The sequence below is a fragment of the Macrobrachium nipponense genome, chromosome 36, assembly GCF_015104395.2.
Source record: "Macrobrachium nipponense isolate FS-2020 chromosome 36, ASM1510439v2, whole genome shotgun sequence".
Lineage (NCBI taxonomy): Eukaryota > Metazoa > Arthropoda > Malacostraca > Decapoda > Palaemonidae > Macrobrachium > Macrobrachium nipponense.
Window position 1 is genome coordinate 46697309 of NC_087220.1, and position 19100 is coordinate 46716408.

General features: G+C 38.3%; 1 protein-coding gene across 1 annotated transcript in view; it reads right to left on the bottom strand.

Annotated features, from left to right (window-relative positions):
* Positions 1-7704: 7704 nt before the first annotated feature.
* LOC135203433 (uncharacterized) overlaps positions 7705-19100 on the bottom strand; it is a 13627-nt gene continuing 2231 nt past the window's right edge. The window contains exons 2-4 of the mRNA XM_064233161.1: positions 17478-17660; positions 8709-8801; positions 7705-8506 (exon numbers count right to left, since the gene is read on the bottom strand). Of these exons, the coding sequence (XP_064089231.1) occupies positions 8339-8506; positions 8709-8801; positions 17478-17660 (444 nt within the window). The 3' untranslated portion in view covers positions 7705-8338. The remainder of the gene's footprint in view (positions 8507-8708; positions 8802-17477; positions 17661-19100) is intronic.

Genomic DNA, 19100 nt, shown 5'->3' on the forward strand with positions numbered 1-19100 from the left:
ATGGGGCCACATAAGACTTTGTCCATCCAGGGTTACATTGAACGACAACTTTAAACTGAAAGTAAGGAATTAATTAACATATTATTAACTTTTAGTACTCTTGATATACTACAGTAATTAACATTTTGCATTCACAAACTTTCTAGTAGGTATATTTTTGTACACTAATTTTGTTACTTTTTTCCTTCCAAAAAACCAACATTTTTCACACAACTCCAGGTTGTTACTAACAAATTACTACAAGTGTCATCAAGGGATAACTACAAGTAGAAGCACCATTTTTGGATGGAAAAAAAACCTTCAGGAAAGTATACGTATCAAATGTAACATGTAGTGTAACAAAGTATGAACAGTCAAGGTTTTTTACATACAGTATATACATACGTTACATAACTTTTTTTTACAGGAATTTCCAACCAAGTTTGATTATGTACATACATGCTATAAACCACTGTACGTATGGTTACTGTATGTAACTTACTAAACATACATACACGACTTCCCTTACTTTGATAACTTTTTTGGTACATTCCAGAAAAACCAGGACCCCCCCCTCCATGATGCAGGCTATGGGGCCACATAAAACTTTTGTCCAGGGTTACTACATAACATAGCACGACAACTGTAAACTATGTACCTACTGTACTAAAGGTAAGGAATTATACATCAGTAGTAAACATACATTAAGTAAGTTTTATACGTACTAAAAAAAAGTGACCAAGATCTCTCACATGGGATAAGTGATCAAGGTCCCTCATGGAATTACATACAGTGGGGCATCGCTTATTCACGGATCAGTATTCACGGATCCAGTTAATCACGGATTTTTTCTTGGACCGTTTCTCATGTTACATCACTGGTATGAATCGCTGCATCCACGGGTTTGTTGTGTTGCGTCGTGCGATGTTTTTCGGTAGGCTAACCCTCGGCCGTGGTCCGATAACTACCAACATTCATTTAACGACTCATATAATGATATTAACTGACAATAAAAGGTAATAAACCATTCTCACCTAATATATCATTGTTCCTATCTTTGAAATAAATAGGCCTATTCAAGGTTTATGTACGACGTTCATTGGTAGGCTAAGCGTAGTTGCAGTGCGATAACCACCAACGTACACAAAACTTTCACATTATTGATATTAACTGGACAATAAAAGGTAATAAAACCATTCTTACCATATATATTATAGTCAGTCATCTTCATAATAAATAGCCTATTCAAAGAATAATTCCACATCATTGCATTCAACTTATCGTCGGAGTGGCCAGCCACAAAAATGTAAGCATATACCTTTACGTACGAAAATGGTTTATGTATACGGTTGCGTTCAAAGCGACATTTTTTGTTTGATAAACTTTTAGAAATTTTAATAGTAGTGGTAGTGTAATTACAGTAGTAATACATTAAGGCTAAAATTAATTCGAACTTCATTATTATTTTGGCAGTATTCGTATATAACTTATCTGAACAATGAAGTCATACAAACGCTATTTGTCATAGATTATCGTAAGTATTGCTGTTTGTTATTGGCGACGAAGCGTAAACAAAATACATAAAAGCATTTTTTACCTTACATATTATCGTCATATCTTCATAATAAAAAGGCTATTCGTGGAGTAATTCCATATCAGTGAAATCAATTTTATCTATGCGAGGCCAGCCAGCTGACAAAATGTACGCACGTATATGAAAATCAAATTATGGTAGCGTTCACAGCAAGATTATCTTTCGAAATTTTTATAGTACTATTCATGCTACGTAGTAATATTGTTTTAGAATATACGTAACATTAATTTTCAATACAAAATATCGTTATTGGTGGAGTGAATAATAGTTTAGAATTATCATACATACACTGCATTTGTTATGGGTTTGTGGCAGTGATAAAACAACCAAAATAACGTTATCCTTTAAGTCGTCATATCTTCATAATAATAAAAAGGCTATTCGTGGAGTACAGTGGGGCATCGCTTATTCACAGATCCAGTTAATCACAGGTTTTTTCTTGGACCGTTTCTCATGTTACATCACTGGTATGAATCGCTGCATCACGGGTTGTTGTGTTGGTATGCGATGTTTTTTCGGTTAGGCTAAACCCTCGGCAGTTGGTCCGATAACTACCAACATTCATTTAAAGACTCATATAATGATAATTAACTGACAATAAAGGTAATAAAACCATTCTCACCTAATATATTATTGTCCTATCTTCGAAATAAAATAGCCTATTCAAGGTTATGTACGACGTTCATGTAGGCTAAGCGTAGTTGCAGTGCGATAACCACCAACGTACACAAACATTCACATTATGATTAACTGACAATAAAGGTAATAAAACCATTCTTACCATATATATTATAGTCATATCTTCATAATAAACACCCTATTCAAAGAATAATTCCACATCATTGCACTCACTTATCGTCGGAGTGGCCAGCCACAAAAAAAATGTAAGCATATACCTTTACGTACGAAAATGGTTTATGTATACGGTTGCGTTCAAAGCGACATTTTTTGTTTGATAAACTTTTAGAAATTTTAATAGTAGTGGTAGTGTAATTACAGTAGTAATAACATTAAGGCTAAAATTAATTTTTCGAACTTCATTATTATTTTGGCAGTATTCGTATATAACTTCTCTGAACAATGAAGTCATACAAACCGCTTATTTGTCATAGATTATCGTAAGTATTGCTGTTTTGTTATTGGCGACGAAGCGTAAAACGAAATACATAAAAGCATTTTTTACCTTATATATTATCGTCATATCTTCATAATAAAATGGCTATTCGTGGAGTAATTCCATATCAGTGAAATCAATTTGATCTATGAGAGGCCAGCCAGCTGACAAAATGTACGTACGTATATGAAAATCAAATTATGGTGCGTTCACAGCAAGATTATCTTTCGAAATTTTTATAGTACTATTCATGCTATGTAGTAATAATGTTTGGAATATACGTAACATTAATTTTCAATACAAAATATCATCGTTATTTTGGTAGTGAATAATAGTTTAGAATTATCATACATACACTGCATTGTTATGGGTTTGCGGCAGTGTATCAAAAAAAACCAAAATAACGTTTTCTCCTTTAAGTCGTCATATCTTCATAATAAAAAGGCTTATTCGTGGAGTAATTCCATATCAGTGAAATCAATTTTATCTAGGTGAGGCCAGCCAGCTGACAAAATGTAAGTACGTATATGAAAATCAAATTATGGTAGCGTTCACAGCAAGATTATCTTTCGAAAATTTATAGTACTATTCATGCTACGTAGTAATAACTGTTTGGATAATGTAACATTAATTTTCAATACAAAATATCATCGTTATTTTGGTAGTGAATAATAGTTAGAATTATCATACATACACTGCATTTTTGTTTTATGGGTTTATGGCAGTGATAAAACAACCAAAATAACGTTCTCCTTTAAGTCAACGCGTTTAGGAAAAACATGAACATAGAATCGACTTTGCGACTTCTTCGTTCACTTTGATATTTTTAACAAATACAATAACTATCATTTGTACTAACTAAAACCATCTTCCACATAAGTAATTTTTTCGTAAGATATGTGTTGTTGCAAAAGCTAGCTTATACATAAAAGGCTTTTAATTTTAGGTCATCTAGATATACATATGTACCAAACTCATTGTGGGGAAATTTACTACTGTTTCCTCGATATTGAAATACTTTAGCATCATTCAAACACTTTAATAAATAATGCAATAACTACTAGGCTATATATATTTACATCGTATACAAAATACTACATACAAGTTATATACACATACTTTTATATACAAAGTTAAACAGTTATATACACATACTTTTATATACAAAGTTAATCATATGAGTAGTGATCAGACGACAGCTGGTGACTGGACTACGTACGTACTACTTGGAAGATAAAAAACAAAACAAAAAACAAAAATTTTGTTTGTTGTTAGTCGCCGGGATAGATTAATATTTTTCCAGAGATTAAAGAGCTGAATTTTGTTTTTGGAAGGTATGTCAACCGCTTAGTAAATAGGTATCATTTCTCTAAGGAAATTTTTTTTCTCTCTTCTTTTTGCCGAAGAATCTTCAAGCCATTTTGCATTCAAAGTAATGAGAACGGAATCATTCTATTCTTCATGAAATCAGTAAAATACTACACTAATAATAAAAACTAAAACTACGTACTGTATGCAAAACACATACATCATCGTTAGCTTCGTGTGTGTGAAACGTTCATTCTAAAAAATTACAGAGTAGTATAACTAAACACTGATTGGTTGGTTGGTAGCCATGGAGATTCTGTTATCCAATGACTGCCCTATGCTTCTGTTTTCTATTTATAGACATATGGCATGGATGGCACTAGGTTTGAACGTTACCATGTTCGTGATTTTCTGACTGCTGACGGCAAAAATTACTCAATAATTTTTCTTATATAATTATTCCTTCGTGAAAAACAATCAATATAATAACGCGGTTGACATACCTTTAAAACAAAATTCAGCTCTTTAATCTCTGGAAAAAGTTAAAAAGGTTAATCTATCCCGGTGACTAACAACAACAAAATTTTTGTTTGTTTTATCTTCCAAGTAGTACGTACGTAGTCCAGTGCACAGCTGTCGTCTGATCACTACTCATATGATTAACTTTGTATATAAAAAGTATGTGTAGATAACTGTATGTAGTATTTGTCTACGATGTAAATATGTATAGCCTAGTATTTATGCATTATATTATTAAAGTGTTTGAATGATGCTAAAGTATTTCAATATCCGAGGAAACAGTAGTAAATTTCCCCACAATGAGTTTGGGTGCATATGTATATCTAAGATGACCTAAATTATAAAAGCCTTTTATGTATAAGCTAGCTTTTGCAACAACACATATCTTACGAAAAATTACTTATGTGAAGATGGTTTTAGTAGTACAAATGATAGTTATTGTATCGTTAAAAATATCAAAGTGAACGAAGTCGCAAAGTCGATTCTATGTCATGTTTTTAACTTTAACGTATAGTGGTATGAAAAACACCAGTGTGTCGTAGCGATGCGTCATCAATATAGTGGTATGAAAATACCACATGGTGTTGTAGCGATACGTAATCACAAAGTACAAATCCTTTTCCCGGACCATCCTCAGAATTTTACGACTCTTCAACTTCAAGATCGATACGGTGAAATATATTATATAGTCATACTTATTGTTAAAATTCACAAGTTGAACTGCAAAACATTATTATATTTTGATTGTTATGTACATATATTTTTTGTTTTTTATGGAATGTTTGTTTTGAAAATAATACCTATTAGTGAACATATGGTATTAATTGTCCCACTATTTTATTATAGGTGATCTTAATTATCTCACATTCATTTAACAGTATTATATTAATATTTATTTAAATAAACTGTAATTAATAAATAACGATAATGAAAAACAAAGGGAAAAAATGTTTTTGCTGCAGTAGTGGTGTTTGTTTGATTATGCATCTGACCTCACATTTCCGAAATCTGAAAAATTCCAAAAACCGAAACATCGGAATGTGTGTGTACTGCACATTTTTTTAAACACGCACACAATGTCTACACATTTACTGATACCCATTGGTGAAAGACTCAAATTACAGTACGTACGTATTTATTCCTGAGAGAGAGAGAGAGAGAGAGAGAGAGAGAGAGAGAGAGAGAGAGAATGATTAAGGACTCCAAGGTGTGTTATTTTTACAATTATTTTATTATCTTGGGATTTTTTTTTAATCTTTAGATTTTCTATTCAATTCTCGAGATTAATAAGAAAATTACCGTAACTTGACTAGCATCAGCACACATCTGAATGACTCGGCCATTAGCAGGCTAAACCACTAACCTTATGAACTTGCATGATACATGAGATACATGACAAAACCACTGTTTATTGGTGAAAATTTGGGGGTCACACGATATGGGAGACTGCACGTTATTCGAGTATATACGGTATGTGATTTTTTTTTAGCCTTTTATGGAACAAAATCTAGCAAGAAATTGCCATTCCCAGTTGGCAACACTGGCCTACTCACGTTTGTCCAAGGTTTGTTTGTTTGTTATGAAATGTGGTGTGCCGCGCGTTCTTTAAATTGTACCCATGTAAACGAGTCAATTATGTGGCATCCAAAAGCCCTGATTCTTTTACTCTTATGGGAAAGACGCCAAAAGGTCAGATGAAGGTTTTTACGTGGAATATACTATTAACGTGTTGTGACGAAGGGAAGAGATGTTTCACTGCATACTGCTGGTAGCATTATCGTTATTATATTACTGGATTGCACTGCAAAATCGTCGCCATCTTTTATCAACATATATTGTTGGTGAGTACCCATATGATTTACATAATTTTGATAATTCTCTTACCACTCATCCTCTCTTTCCTTGTAAAAAAAAAAAAAAAAAAAAAAAAGGACCACCATGCGTATGTAGGCTTCTAGCTGTAATCCCTAGGCTAGTAGGCTACATATGTACAGTAGTACATATACTACATTTATTTGTTAAGGCTAATTTTGTACAATAACTTTAAAACTGTCTTGAATTCAGTTTTAGGAGATAGTTGAAAACATATTTGGTGTTTGAACTAAAGTAGGCAGTTATAAACATTGGAATAGTGGTCTTGGGTGGGTTAACTATTAAAGTAGGCAGTTTTAAGCAATTTTTGAGGGGGGTATCAGGATAACATGGGTATTTACTTATCACGGGGGTTCTGGGCCCTATCCCCCGTGGATAACAAGGCCCCACTGTACTGTACACTCCCTGCTGAACAGGGGGTGTAGACCAATCATTTACAACATGCATACATACCAGTTGATATTAAACCACTGTATGGTGCATATTACTGTATGTAACTTACTATGCATAGAGTACTTACTGACAAAATTATTTTTTGTACATTCCAGAACCCCCTGAATGATGTAGGCTATGGGGCCACATAAGACTTTGTGCATCCAGGGTTACATAGCACGAAAACTTTAAACTAAAGGTAAGGAATTAATTAACATACATTAACTAAGTTTTATACATGTTATATATGTGATATTAAACCACTGTATGATGCATATTACTGTACGTACTAATTGTGTTATACTTTTACCTTCCAGAGCTACCAGACTGGGATTTTAGTGTACTCCAGGATCTACCAAAGAATTAGTGTACTACTATATACAGTGTAATAGTGTTTAGTGTATAATCTAACCTAAGGATTAAGTGTAGTACATTGTGCTTTATAGTGTCACAAGAGTTTAATAAAGAATTATACCTTCAAGAACCATCCTTTGCCATGAAATAACCAACTACAACATCATGCAATACTGCATGTCACACAGGTAAGGTCTCTCTAACTTTTTCTTAGTTTAAGGCATATTTCCAAGTGTCGTTCCAGCTTAAGACGATTTTCGGCTTACGACGCGCCTCAAGAACGGAACCCCCGTCGTAACCCGGGGACTGCCTGTATATGTAAAAAATTCCAGTTTTTTTTGTAAAGATGCAATACTTTGCCAGAGCACTTAGTCATTTTAACGATCCTAATCAGATTTTTTTTCATAAGTTGTAACTTGTGTAACGGCAAATTGTATCCTTTGCAATAGTAAAGAAACAAACTCGGTGGTTCGTCTCGCTTAAACACTCCTCAGAGACTGATATTACCAATCCAGAACTACAAATTTATCCACATAAAACATAGAAACAGATTGCAGAACGAATCATCTAGAAGAGAAAAGCAGGTAAGAGAACATACACATGAACACTCTACAAGTCTTCTAACAATATCACTGCATTGGTCTTTTCTGGAAAGGATGTACAAGTACCCTTTCATTTTCAAATATGACATGAGAAGGTACTTCAGTCTACAAAGGTTAAAATGACCATGTTGGCAAACCCACTTGATGGGACTTGAGAGTATTACAAGAATACAATCACTTCCACCCTAATCACATTATGGGTATGCCTCGAGTACTATACCCAGAACCGTTATCCCCCTGGAATCCATGATCCAGTCCTGCAGAATAGTTCCACCCAAAAACTCAGATCCAAACATTATCGGGCAGTTGATGGTCCCACTATTTAACTTCAGATTTAAACCCATTCCCAGCTATATCTTTTCCTATTTGTCAGGTCAGATAAATTTTACAATAAGTGGAAAATTGCAAAATAATACTCCCAAATAAATACATCAAAATATATATGACACTCTTGGACTCAAACATGGCAACTAATTCTCGGGTTCAAGGGCCCACTAACCCTGTCAAGGTGGTCCCACAACGAGGGGGGATTGAGGATTAGAATCAAGGTAGGAGTACTTCTTTTTATTTGGAAAAATTCATTTTAATACGTGACAAAGTTAAGGTTACCTTTTCAGAGTCCTTAAATGCAGATTTATCAGGTTCTCCTTCCTGATGGGATGGAGGATTTGCATCCAGCAAACCCTTACTAACATCAACACGCCTCAGGGATTTTCTTGTTTCTGGGCCACTCTGAAACAAAATAAAATCAGAGTTTGTCAATAACACCTACTCATAAAAGTACGTAGTAAGTACAAAAATCTTCACTTAACTCACTTCTTGTAACAAATGTTGTCACGACATAACATAATATAGGGAAAGTCCCTACTTCCAAGGAAGGACACTGAAGTTATCATAACGAAAACAATAAAAAATGTGACCAAAAGAAGTTTACCTTATCAGGCTTGTTATTTACAGATTTGTCAGGTTGTCCTTCCTGATGGGGTGGAGAGTTTCCATCATCACTAGGGCTCTTTTCTGGAGCACTCTGAAACAGAATCAAATCAAAGTTAACAATAAAACCCAGTCATAAAAGTATGTAGTAAGTCATAAAATCTTTACTTCACTAGCTTCTTGTGACAAATGTCACTCATGGTGTAACTTAAGTTTTTACTTCAAAAAATGACAAAGTTTTATACCAATTTGTATTTTTCATAGCTAACAAACCTGAGGTCTTAACAATAGAATATTTTCCAAGCGGCAGATGGTAACTGGTTTAAACAATCTCTGACTGTAAAGCAGTCTGTGAGATCTGGCAACGCCTGTGAGAACGAGGTGAAAGTTAGTCAGAAACCACACATTCAAACCTCATGACACACCAGTCTTTTCCTAACCGTCTTGGGGAGTAGATGTTTAGGCTTTCCTCTCCTCCCAAGCCCATTTTTTCTGCCTCTGTTCTGTTTTTTTCAGTGTTAAGAATGTGTATTTGTTGGTATGGCTTCCCTCGAGTCTTCACAGCCTCATCAATGCATGTGTATTCCGGAGGTCCAGTGCTCTAGGTTTTTGCAGTCGTCGACTACAGATCCCTACACAACTTGCAGTACGTGCAGAGCTCATCTTTGTACGTTGATGAATCCCTGCCAGGAATGTCGGGTTCGGCCTAAGTCGTATTGGAGGTCGTTTTGTAAGAAGAGGGAACATCGCAAAGTTTCCACTCTTTCCTCTTGGGAGGAGGTTTTTTCACCTCATCTGGACTTATAATTGCCAAGTTTGTAAAAACTTTAGCTCTAATAAATAAAGCAAAGGTATTTCCTTCATCAGCATTATTAATTTTTTTTTATCCTTTTTTTACCTCTTGGTTTTTTTATGGGGGGAGGGGTGGAAATAATTTGAGAGAAAAATGAAAAGGGGCAAGAAGGAGGTTGAGAATTCATGGAGGGAGAGATGAAGTGAAAAACGTTGGGAACCACTGAGCTGGGCACAGGAGTGAATGGTATAATATTAGGTGGACTGATGATAGGGGACAAGGCTACAGCAGGGGAAGATAGAATGACACGATTATCTACAACACTATAAAGGTAGTACACGGTTATTGCCACTATTATCAACTACACTATAAAGGTAGTACTCGGGTTATTGCCACGATTACCTATTACACTATAAGGTAGTACCCAGTTATTGCCCAGCGGGTAATGACAATCCGTTTTATGGCAATTGTCTAAAATCTGTGATTTTCAGTGCCATAAACCAGACTTCTGGTTATTGGCATTAATAATAGTTATGGCACTAATACATACTTAACACACACACCATTTAACTGGTTATCAGCACCAAAATCCAGTTATTGGCACCATAAATCATAAGAGTTTTATTTAATGTCTATTTTTGCTTATCATGAAGCCCATCAGAATGGAAACCCTTGCTGATAACTAGGGACTGCCTGTATTTAAGAGTGGGTTCTAAACTACGAGCTCTAATTCAGACTCTAGAGGAAGCCTTCCTTTTATTAGCTATCTAGTTTTTCTAAGTGAGATTACCATAACTTTCACCAACATTTGTCCCAATCTTTACATTCCTTACATGTAAGATCTTTCATACAAACTTGTCTCCTACAATTTGCGCAGATAGTATGAGTCAGAAGTGGCTTTGGTCAACCTGGTTTTACACTCCTCCCTACAATACCTAATGCTGGAGGTACTTTATCCAACATGACTGTCAAAATGGTATTTATTTAAAAAAAAACTATCTTCTCTAAGATTTAAGGCTACACTAAAACTGAATACTTCACCAACTACTCGAAGGCTGGCCCAAAATCACAATGTAATAAGACAAACACAGATGCTCCAAAGATTCCATGTACCATCAAAACAAGGCAGAAAACAAGTGGTCTTTTGCTCTGTTGTTTCTATTGTACTCAAAACAGTCAGCGGGTTAGTCACCCACCCAAAATCAATAGAAGTGATACAGCAATTTTTCACATTAAGCTGCCACACAAGTGGAAATACAGCTATGAAATTACTTTGTGAGTTACATAAATAACACTGAATACATGATAAAAAATGTAAAGGAAACTTAGTTTTTAATTCTTGCTTTGCCAGCAAAAAGTAAGTGCAAACATCAGAATTACTTAAGAAGATACAAATCTAATGAAACAAACTTTTAATTCTTTGCTATGGCAGTAAAATGTAAGTGCAAAAATCAGAATATCATATGTCCTTATGAAAATGTTATTGTTATAATACAATTAAGTTTGTTCATACTTACCTGGCAGATATATATATAGCTGTATTCTCTGAAGTCCGACAATTTCAAAATTCGCGGCACACGCAGTGGGCGGCCAGGTGTAGTACCCAATTCCCCCGCCAGCTGGGAGGCGGATATCAGGAACCATTCCCCATTTTCTATTCATATTTTATCAGTGCCACTGTCTCCTGAGGGGAGGTGGGTGGGCACTTTAATTATATATATCTGCCAGGTAAGTATGAACAAACTTAATTGTATTATAACAATAACATTTTGTTCATGAAACTTACCTGACAGATATATATACGTGTATTGCTGAATCCCTCCTTCGGATGGTGGGAAGACACAGAATAGGATTTTTAGGAAACTAAATTAAGTAGATGATATACATCTTGGTTCCTCACCTGTTAGCATAGCCGACTTCGTGATTACTGTCAACAAAGTCTGCTTCTGCTTTACTAGAGTTGCCAGCGAGGTAGAGACCTGTAATGCAGGTGCGCTCTAGATGATCTGTCAACGGGGGCGTGACCACAATGTGACTAGACCATATGACCATACTTCTGAGGGCAACAAAGCTAAAACCACCACCTGACCTAACCTATCAAAGTTAGTTCCATAACTTCTAGGCTAAAGAAAAGGAACGCGCCTCAAGCGAATAACCCTTCAAAGTTAAAAGCACACCTATCCCTTTTCTATAGGATAGGATTCGTGTTGATTCCTGCCCCCAATAATATATCTACGGATATGTATGGTCCTAAACTTACAGATCTCAAATGTCGTCTTCACATCCCGTCGGGAGTGTGAAGCGAACACAGTTGCTTCGCTAAAGCGTGGCACTCAGGATGTTAACCGAGTGTCATGCTCTGTTGAAATGCTACAGAGGCCGCGCCCTCACCTCTTGAGCATTCATATTAAGAAAAAATCTCAAATCTTTATGCAAACATAATGAATGAGACTTTTTAAAAGAACTCCTTGACTATAATGCCAGGGTATTCTTGGACATGAACCAGTCTGGTCTTTTTACGGAACACCGCAGATTGTCCGTTGACCTCGACTTTCTATAGTTTTATCAAGATAAAACTTGAGAGACCCGACAGTGCACAGGACTCTCTAATGCCCTTGCCCAATAATTTGTGCCATACCCTTGGTCTCCAAGCCTTCGGGTCAAGGGTTAGACAGGTTTTCGTTCTTACCAAGAACGGAAGGATTAGAGGACAAACCGCATTATGTCCTTTAAAGCCAAAACCTCTGATGATGGCTAAAACCTCACTAACCCTCCTTGCCGTGGCTAGAGCGGTTAGAATGTTAGCCTTTCTGGTCACATGTATTAAGTTCGCAGAAAGGATAGGTTCGAAATGCTTTTGGCATCAGAAACTCAGACTACGTCTAAGTTCTATGCCGGAACCTTCGATCCAGAGAATTTCAAGATCTCCACAGACCTCAAAGATCGTGAAGCTTTGTTGTTTGACAGAACCGAATCTCTGAGCCTAGAGGCCGTCAACAACATATTTGCATATTCTACAATAGTTAGGACTTCTAGCTTATCTCATACTTCAGACGGAAAGATAGAACCTTAAAGAAATTCACAGAGGTCGAGGTGGAGGAACAGTCATTTTCCCTTCACTATCTGCAGAAACGGCCCCCTCCGATTGAACACTGAAAATAGGCAGCACTGCTTTGCCTTGGCCAAGAGACTGCCATTAATTTTGAAGATCTTATCGCTTCTCGATAGTCTGAACGCCTTCCGACTCAGAGAGGAGAGATATTAGATACTTCACTAAGTGACGATGTTAGATTACACTGATTCTCTCGGGAAGGGTCTTTGGACAATTCTCTCTGAATTACATGACCTCTGTGAATCCAACCTCTTAAAGGCCAACATGGTGGCGACTAATGCTAATCCTCTAGGATCATGAATAAGGGAACAACTTAAGAGGAAGCTCCTTCGTCTACAATATTACGAAAAACTTAACGAAAGGACGCCCTCAGTCTCTCCTCAACTTTCGACATACTTCTAAGTGAGGATTACTCAGACGTCAGAAGTTGCTGCCTTCGATCGAGAAGACCCGTACGGACATGCACTAGTTTAACGAACCTCTTGAGGATCGTTACGTTCCGAGCCCAAGGCCATAACCAACTCTCTCTTCTTGAGCTATGAAAGAGCTGAGAAATTATCCAAGATGATTTGGACAACTCGATCAAAACTCACTCTTCGAGGAACTGGAGAGCCGACCAAATTGGCTTCCAATTCTTTCAGACAATGTGCCAGGACATCTGTTCCTCTGTTTCGGATGTCTGGCACCCTCTCGCTATCACCCGAGGTGATCCTCAAGCCGTTGAGAGAAAATTAGAATTATTACTAGATCTTTGATGTTATTCCAATTTCTCCGTGAGGAAAAATTGTAGAGGTCTGAATTGCTGTTCATTCAGGGAAAACAAGCTTCTCCAGCGAGGAAATGGTCCCCAGCAAACTCATCCATTCCCTCACTCAGCCTGCTTCCTTGCCTAAATAAGGCTGCGCTTTGCATAAGTAGGAGAGCATTATTATAGTGCTATGCAGCGGTGGACTCGTACAGAATTCTGTTACAGTGCCGAACAGGTCTAAGAGATAACTTGTTGAAATTTTCTAAGTAAACGGAAGGCATGTTCATTCATGATTACTAGAAATTTCCTCAACCCGAGACTAAAATCCATGATTGTAGGGCAGAGAGACGGCTAGTCAGCCATCCCCGCAGGGGAGAGAGACGTAACCAACCGCGCATGTCACAGAGCTAGCCGGTACTGCGTAGATCACAGTAACAGCAGCCTTGTTCATTCATCGTCTCGCACTATCTGCCTGAGTTGCCAGCTACTCCCTTTACGAAGGAATAGGTATGATATTATCGAGCAAAAGGAAACTCTCAAGCAGGCATATTTAAACGAAACAGAATTCGCTAAATACAGAAGCTGAGTTGGTGTTGTCGTAACAATACCTTAAGAGTTGTTCTTACTCCGAAAACTCTTGGAAGGTTGAAGGGAGTGTCAATTAAATATATTAGAACAACAGTTCTTTCGGCTTCTATCCGTAGAGGTAAATACGATATGCGTATATGACTTAACCCATGCGTTAGCAAAATGACGCAAAGATAAACTACGTAAGTATTGTAGTAATTTGAACATCGAATTCTCTACAACATCTTTCCTCGACGAGGAAGAGAGAAAGAAAGGAAAAAGACTGTCCACGTTCTAATGAATGAGACTTTTTAAAAGAACTCCTTGACTCTTTGCCAAGAGAAGGGAGTAATATTCGAATAGAGATCATCAAGTGAGAACCGAGGATTGAAAAGGACCGTTCAATGTTCTTATGATATTGGACATAAGACTTCCTGGATCTAGTCTACAAGTCTTTTTCTTACTCCACAGATGAGCCTCTGAAAATGAATGAGAGCTCTTCCGAAATTTGTTAATGAGAGTCCTCCTTGGTTTCATACCAAATGCCTCCTTTCCTGGAGAGTCTAGAGGGAGAAAGGGCGAAAGTGGTTTTGCCCTGGTCCTTCCTTCGGGACATAAAATCTTGGAGCTTCTTGAAAGCCCTCTTGGTTGAAAGCGACGTCTTCATCTCGACAAACTCAGGAGTCTTGACTGACTTAGAAGACGAAAGTTGAGAGAGAGGAGACCTAGGGGCTGCCGGCTGAAACTTATCCCCGAAGGACGAACGTAACAGCCGCACAAGAACCTTATAGTCTGAGACAGCCGAAGCTACAGGAGGTTCTTCTTCGACTGAACTCGCTGGACTACTAAGTTCCCCTTCTTCTCTAAGAGGAACTGGAGAACGTCATCCGGATGAGGGCGTACGTCCAGCAGGCTTAGGCCTGAACAAGACTTCCGCTGATTGGAAGTCACCGCTTCAGGTACGGACTCGCCCTTACGACGATCCTTTGAAGGACGGACATCTTGTGAACGTAGAGCGTCCTTTGAAACAACGGGAACTGTCTTACTAGACACGTCCCTACGAGAGGAAGCACGAGCTTCCTGACGAGAGGCGCCAAAAGCGTCCTGCTTAGCCAGGCAAGCAGTCCTGCCGAGCGTCCTCAAAAGCGTCCTGCCTCGTCCGAAAACCGTCCTGCTTCGAACGGCGAGCGTCCTGCTTCGAACGGCGAGCGTCCTGCTGAGCGTCCTCAAAAGCGTCCTGCTTAGCTGCGAGCGTGTCTGAGCAGAGAACACCAAGTCTTCTGAACGACATTTCAGAGAGGATCTCGTTGAGCACCCTGATGCATGCAAGGCCCGCCAAGAGGCGTCCTGGCGAGCGACCTTGCCAACATCTCAATGTTATGACGAACCGCGTTTTGCGTAGGACGTTGAATATTTTCAAGGGACGTCCTCATGCGAGTCTCAATGGAGAGCCACACGCTGCTCCTGAAGTGTGTGAACACTAAAGGAAGACGTAGGGCTTTCGTCTTCAAGACGGGCCTTAAAGACCTTCATACCTTCTTACAAAGACAGTGGCCGCCTGTGCGACAACTTGCGTCTTAGTAATGCAAAAGAAAATCTCCAGGAACGCACTCAACAAAGGAACGCCGAGCGTCCGAAAGACACCCTCGCAAGGTGCTTGCCGAGCGTCCTGGAGAATGTCTCTACTTATAGGACGTCGAGCACCTCCAAAAGCTTCCTCACGTCTAAATTGCCCTTCTTATGCCGAACCAGAGACATAAGTTGTTTGACTGTGCAAAGCAGCTTGCCGGACGTCAAACTTATCAGCTTGCTTTTTCGAAGTAAAGCGAACGTTACATAACGTATACGGAGCGCCATGAGGAGAGGAGACGAATACTGAGTTGCTCCTCCAAAAGGTGGAATCAAGAATGTCCTTGATTACCATATTCTTTTGGAATGCTAGCGAGGTTGAAACAGCTCTAACTTCATAAGCGTTCACTCGCAGGAGGCTCAAATCACTCTTCTGGCAAGATGAATGAGCCTCCTTAATAATGTCCCTTAGGAAAAGAGCCAGTGCATTCTTCGAAAAGGGTAAATGTGGTCTCTTCCTGAGCACCATAAATTACCCGAAGGACCTCTTACTTCCTTCGTTTATGTAAATAAAATTTGAGAGCCCTGACAGGGCACAGGACTCTTTCATCCTCTTGTGACGAGAGAGAGGACGTGAAGCGTCCTCTTCTCTAGAGCTTCTTAAGGGGGCACGAGTCCTTCCAAGAGCTCCAACCCTTGTGGGGGGAGGACGCCTCGGAGGACAAGAAACAATCCTTCAAGATTCGTGCACATGCACGATCTTTGGCAGCCTGGGAAGCGACAACAGGACCTGCCGAAAGGAAGCCAGATCAGCATGAAAAACCCGTAACCCTCCTTCGGCTTTTGACATGCCCTCTCCCTGCTTCCTGGGAGTCCGACAGAGGTCTAGGCCTAGAGGCGTTATGGGGCCGATCTGACTTACCCTCCTGACGAGAGAGAGGACGTGAAGCGTCCTCTTCTCTAAAGCTTCTTAGAGGGCGCGAGTCCTTCCGAGAGCTCCAACCCTTGCGCGGGGAGGACGCCTCGGAGGACGAGAAGCAATCCTTCAAGATTCGTGCACGTGCACGATCTTTAGCAGCCTGGGAAGCGTCAACAGGTCCTGCCGAAGGGACGCCAGATCGGTGGGGAGCCCCCGTAACCCTCTTGCGGCTTTCGAATTGCCCTCTCCCTGAGTCCTGGGAGTCCGACAGAGGTCCAGGCCTAGAGGCATTATGGGGCCAATCTGACGCCCCCTCCACAACACAAGGGGCACTACACTTCACAACACTGATTGGAGAGCGAGCACTTTAGTCTAAGATTACTTGATGTAATCCTCTAGCAGACACTTCTTCTAGGCCCGTAAGCCATACCACAGGGTTAGGCAAAATAAATTCTACAGGAGGTTAGAAGGTTAATTATTTCTAACTTCTGTTTACTGTGGAGGAAAACTCCTGAATCTAACACGCTCTAAAATGTGTACATGAATCCTACTTCTTCCGTAATCAGTCACACATTACACTAATTACATTGATCTTTATGCAAAGAAAACATGTAAACGTCATATATACTAAGCGAGTGTCTACCGAAAGTTCCGGTAGCCTCACCTTACCCCATGCAGACAACAAAGTCTGAAACTAGGCTAACTAGCTTCAGACATCATATGCAATGAAAAAATTTAACTAATGATAGCGTATGCCTAGCCACAAATCCAAGTCAATAATCGAAAGAATAATTAGGATACTTAAGCGGCTAATGAAGTTTCAAAATCCTAGGCGGAGGTCTGTAATCAGTTGTTTACCGACCGGCGACAGAAAAAATATGAATAGAAAATGGGAATGGTTCCTGATATCCGCCTCCCAGCGGCGGGAATGGGTACTACACCTGGCCGCCCAGCGTGCTGTGCCGCGAATTTTGAAATTCTGTCGGACTTCAGAGAATACAGCTATATATATATATCTGTCAGGTAAGTTTCATGAACAAACAAACATTTACGGTACAGTACCTTTCCTGCTACTCTAATCCTTTTCCTGGTAGGCGACAAATTAACACACGATATACCAGTGTTCTCATCTGCCTCTCTAACACGCTTATTTACCATAAGGCCCCGTTTTCCCAATATTTTACCCCCAAAGTTGTCATCAGAGATGTTCTGTGCAGGTGCGATGTCTGCTCTTCCACCCGATACCTGACATAAGACAAGCTAATTAAAATGTGAAGATGTGGTTTCGATGACAGAGAAAAAAAAATAGCAAACAAAAGCTATTCCCTTTACAATATGTTAGATTATTAGAATGAAGATGCAACTCAAAAACTATTTTACAAGACAAATTGAATTGTAAAATGTGACCAAAGGTTACCTTCTCAAAGCTTTCAAATAAAAACACTCAACATCAATAATGTTCCAGAACCTTATTGCTCTGTAAGCAAAATGAAACAGAATCAAATAAGAGAATCTCTCTTCAAGAAAATACCTCTGACCTAGTTAGACATCATGAGTCTTGACTTATTCACTTAAAGTCAACATTGAGTCCCTCATTTGAGGGATAGATATCAATGTTATGAAATTACCAAAAAATAAATAAATAATAATAACTAATACTTGGGGAGTAGTTTCTGACATCAGAAGTACAATAGGGCCTCGATAACCGCGGGGGATAGGGTCCAGAACCCCCGTGATAAGTAATACCCGTGTTATCCTGGTACCCCCCCCCCTTAAAATCACTTTAAACTGCTACTTTAATAATTACCCACCCAAGACCACTATTTCAATGTTTATAACTGCCTACTTTAGTTCAAGCTCCAAAATATGTCTTCACTATCACCTTAAACTAAATTAAAGACATTTTCAAAAGTTATTATTTCCTATCTCAATTTCCCCTTCATCAGATCAGCAGCAAAAGCATATTGCCTAACAATTCCTTTCTATTTTCATGATTTGGCTGCTGCACCAAACTAAAAGTACATAGTATATATCTATTTTGTGAATGAACATATTTATGATAAAAAAAAAATTATTTACTGTAAAGATTACTCCACCCAACTATAATATTAATGTATAAACAGCAAAATACAGCAATAAAAAACCTAGTTTTGTCTTTTGCTTACATTTAGAATCAGCTGATGGACCTTTATTACCGAAAGAATTATTTTGGAAAACAATTTAGTTGCTAAAAGAAACTAATTTATTAATGGAATTATTATTATTCAACTTTGTACATAATAGTTTATGATATTATGATACAGTAATTCATATTTTTAGAGAGAGAGAGAGAGAGAGAGAGAGAGAGAGAGAGAGAGAGAGAGAGAGAGAGAGAGAGAGAGAGAGAGAGAGAGCAGCTTGGGATGAGAGTAACTGTTGAATAGCTTGAGAGAGCAGCTTAGGACGAGCGTACTGTTACTAGCTTAGCTCGAGAATAACAATGAAATTTGTATTTCAAATACTTTTATGGTGATAAGAAATGAAACGCATAGTGATATTTTCTTGTATACTGTTATAATGTGATAATCAGAAAATTTTGCTAGTTACATTCATAGTACTTGAACATTTGTAAATGAGTGTATCCTAAAAATGCATTAGTCATGAAAAGAAGAAGACAACACAATAATTGAGTGAATCTTGCTCTAT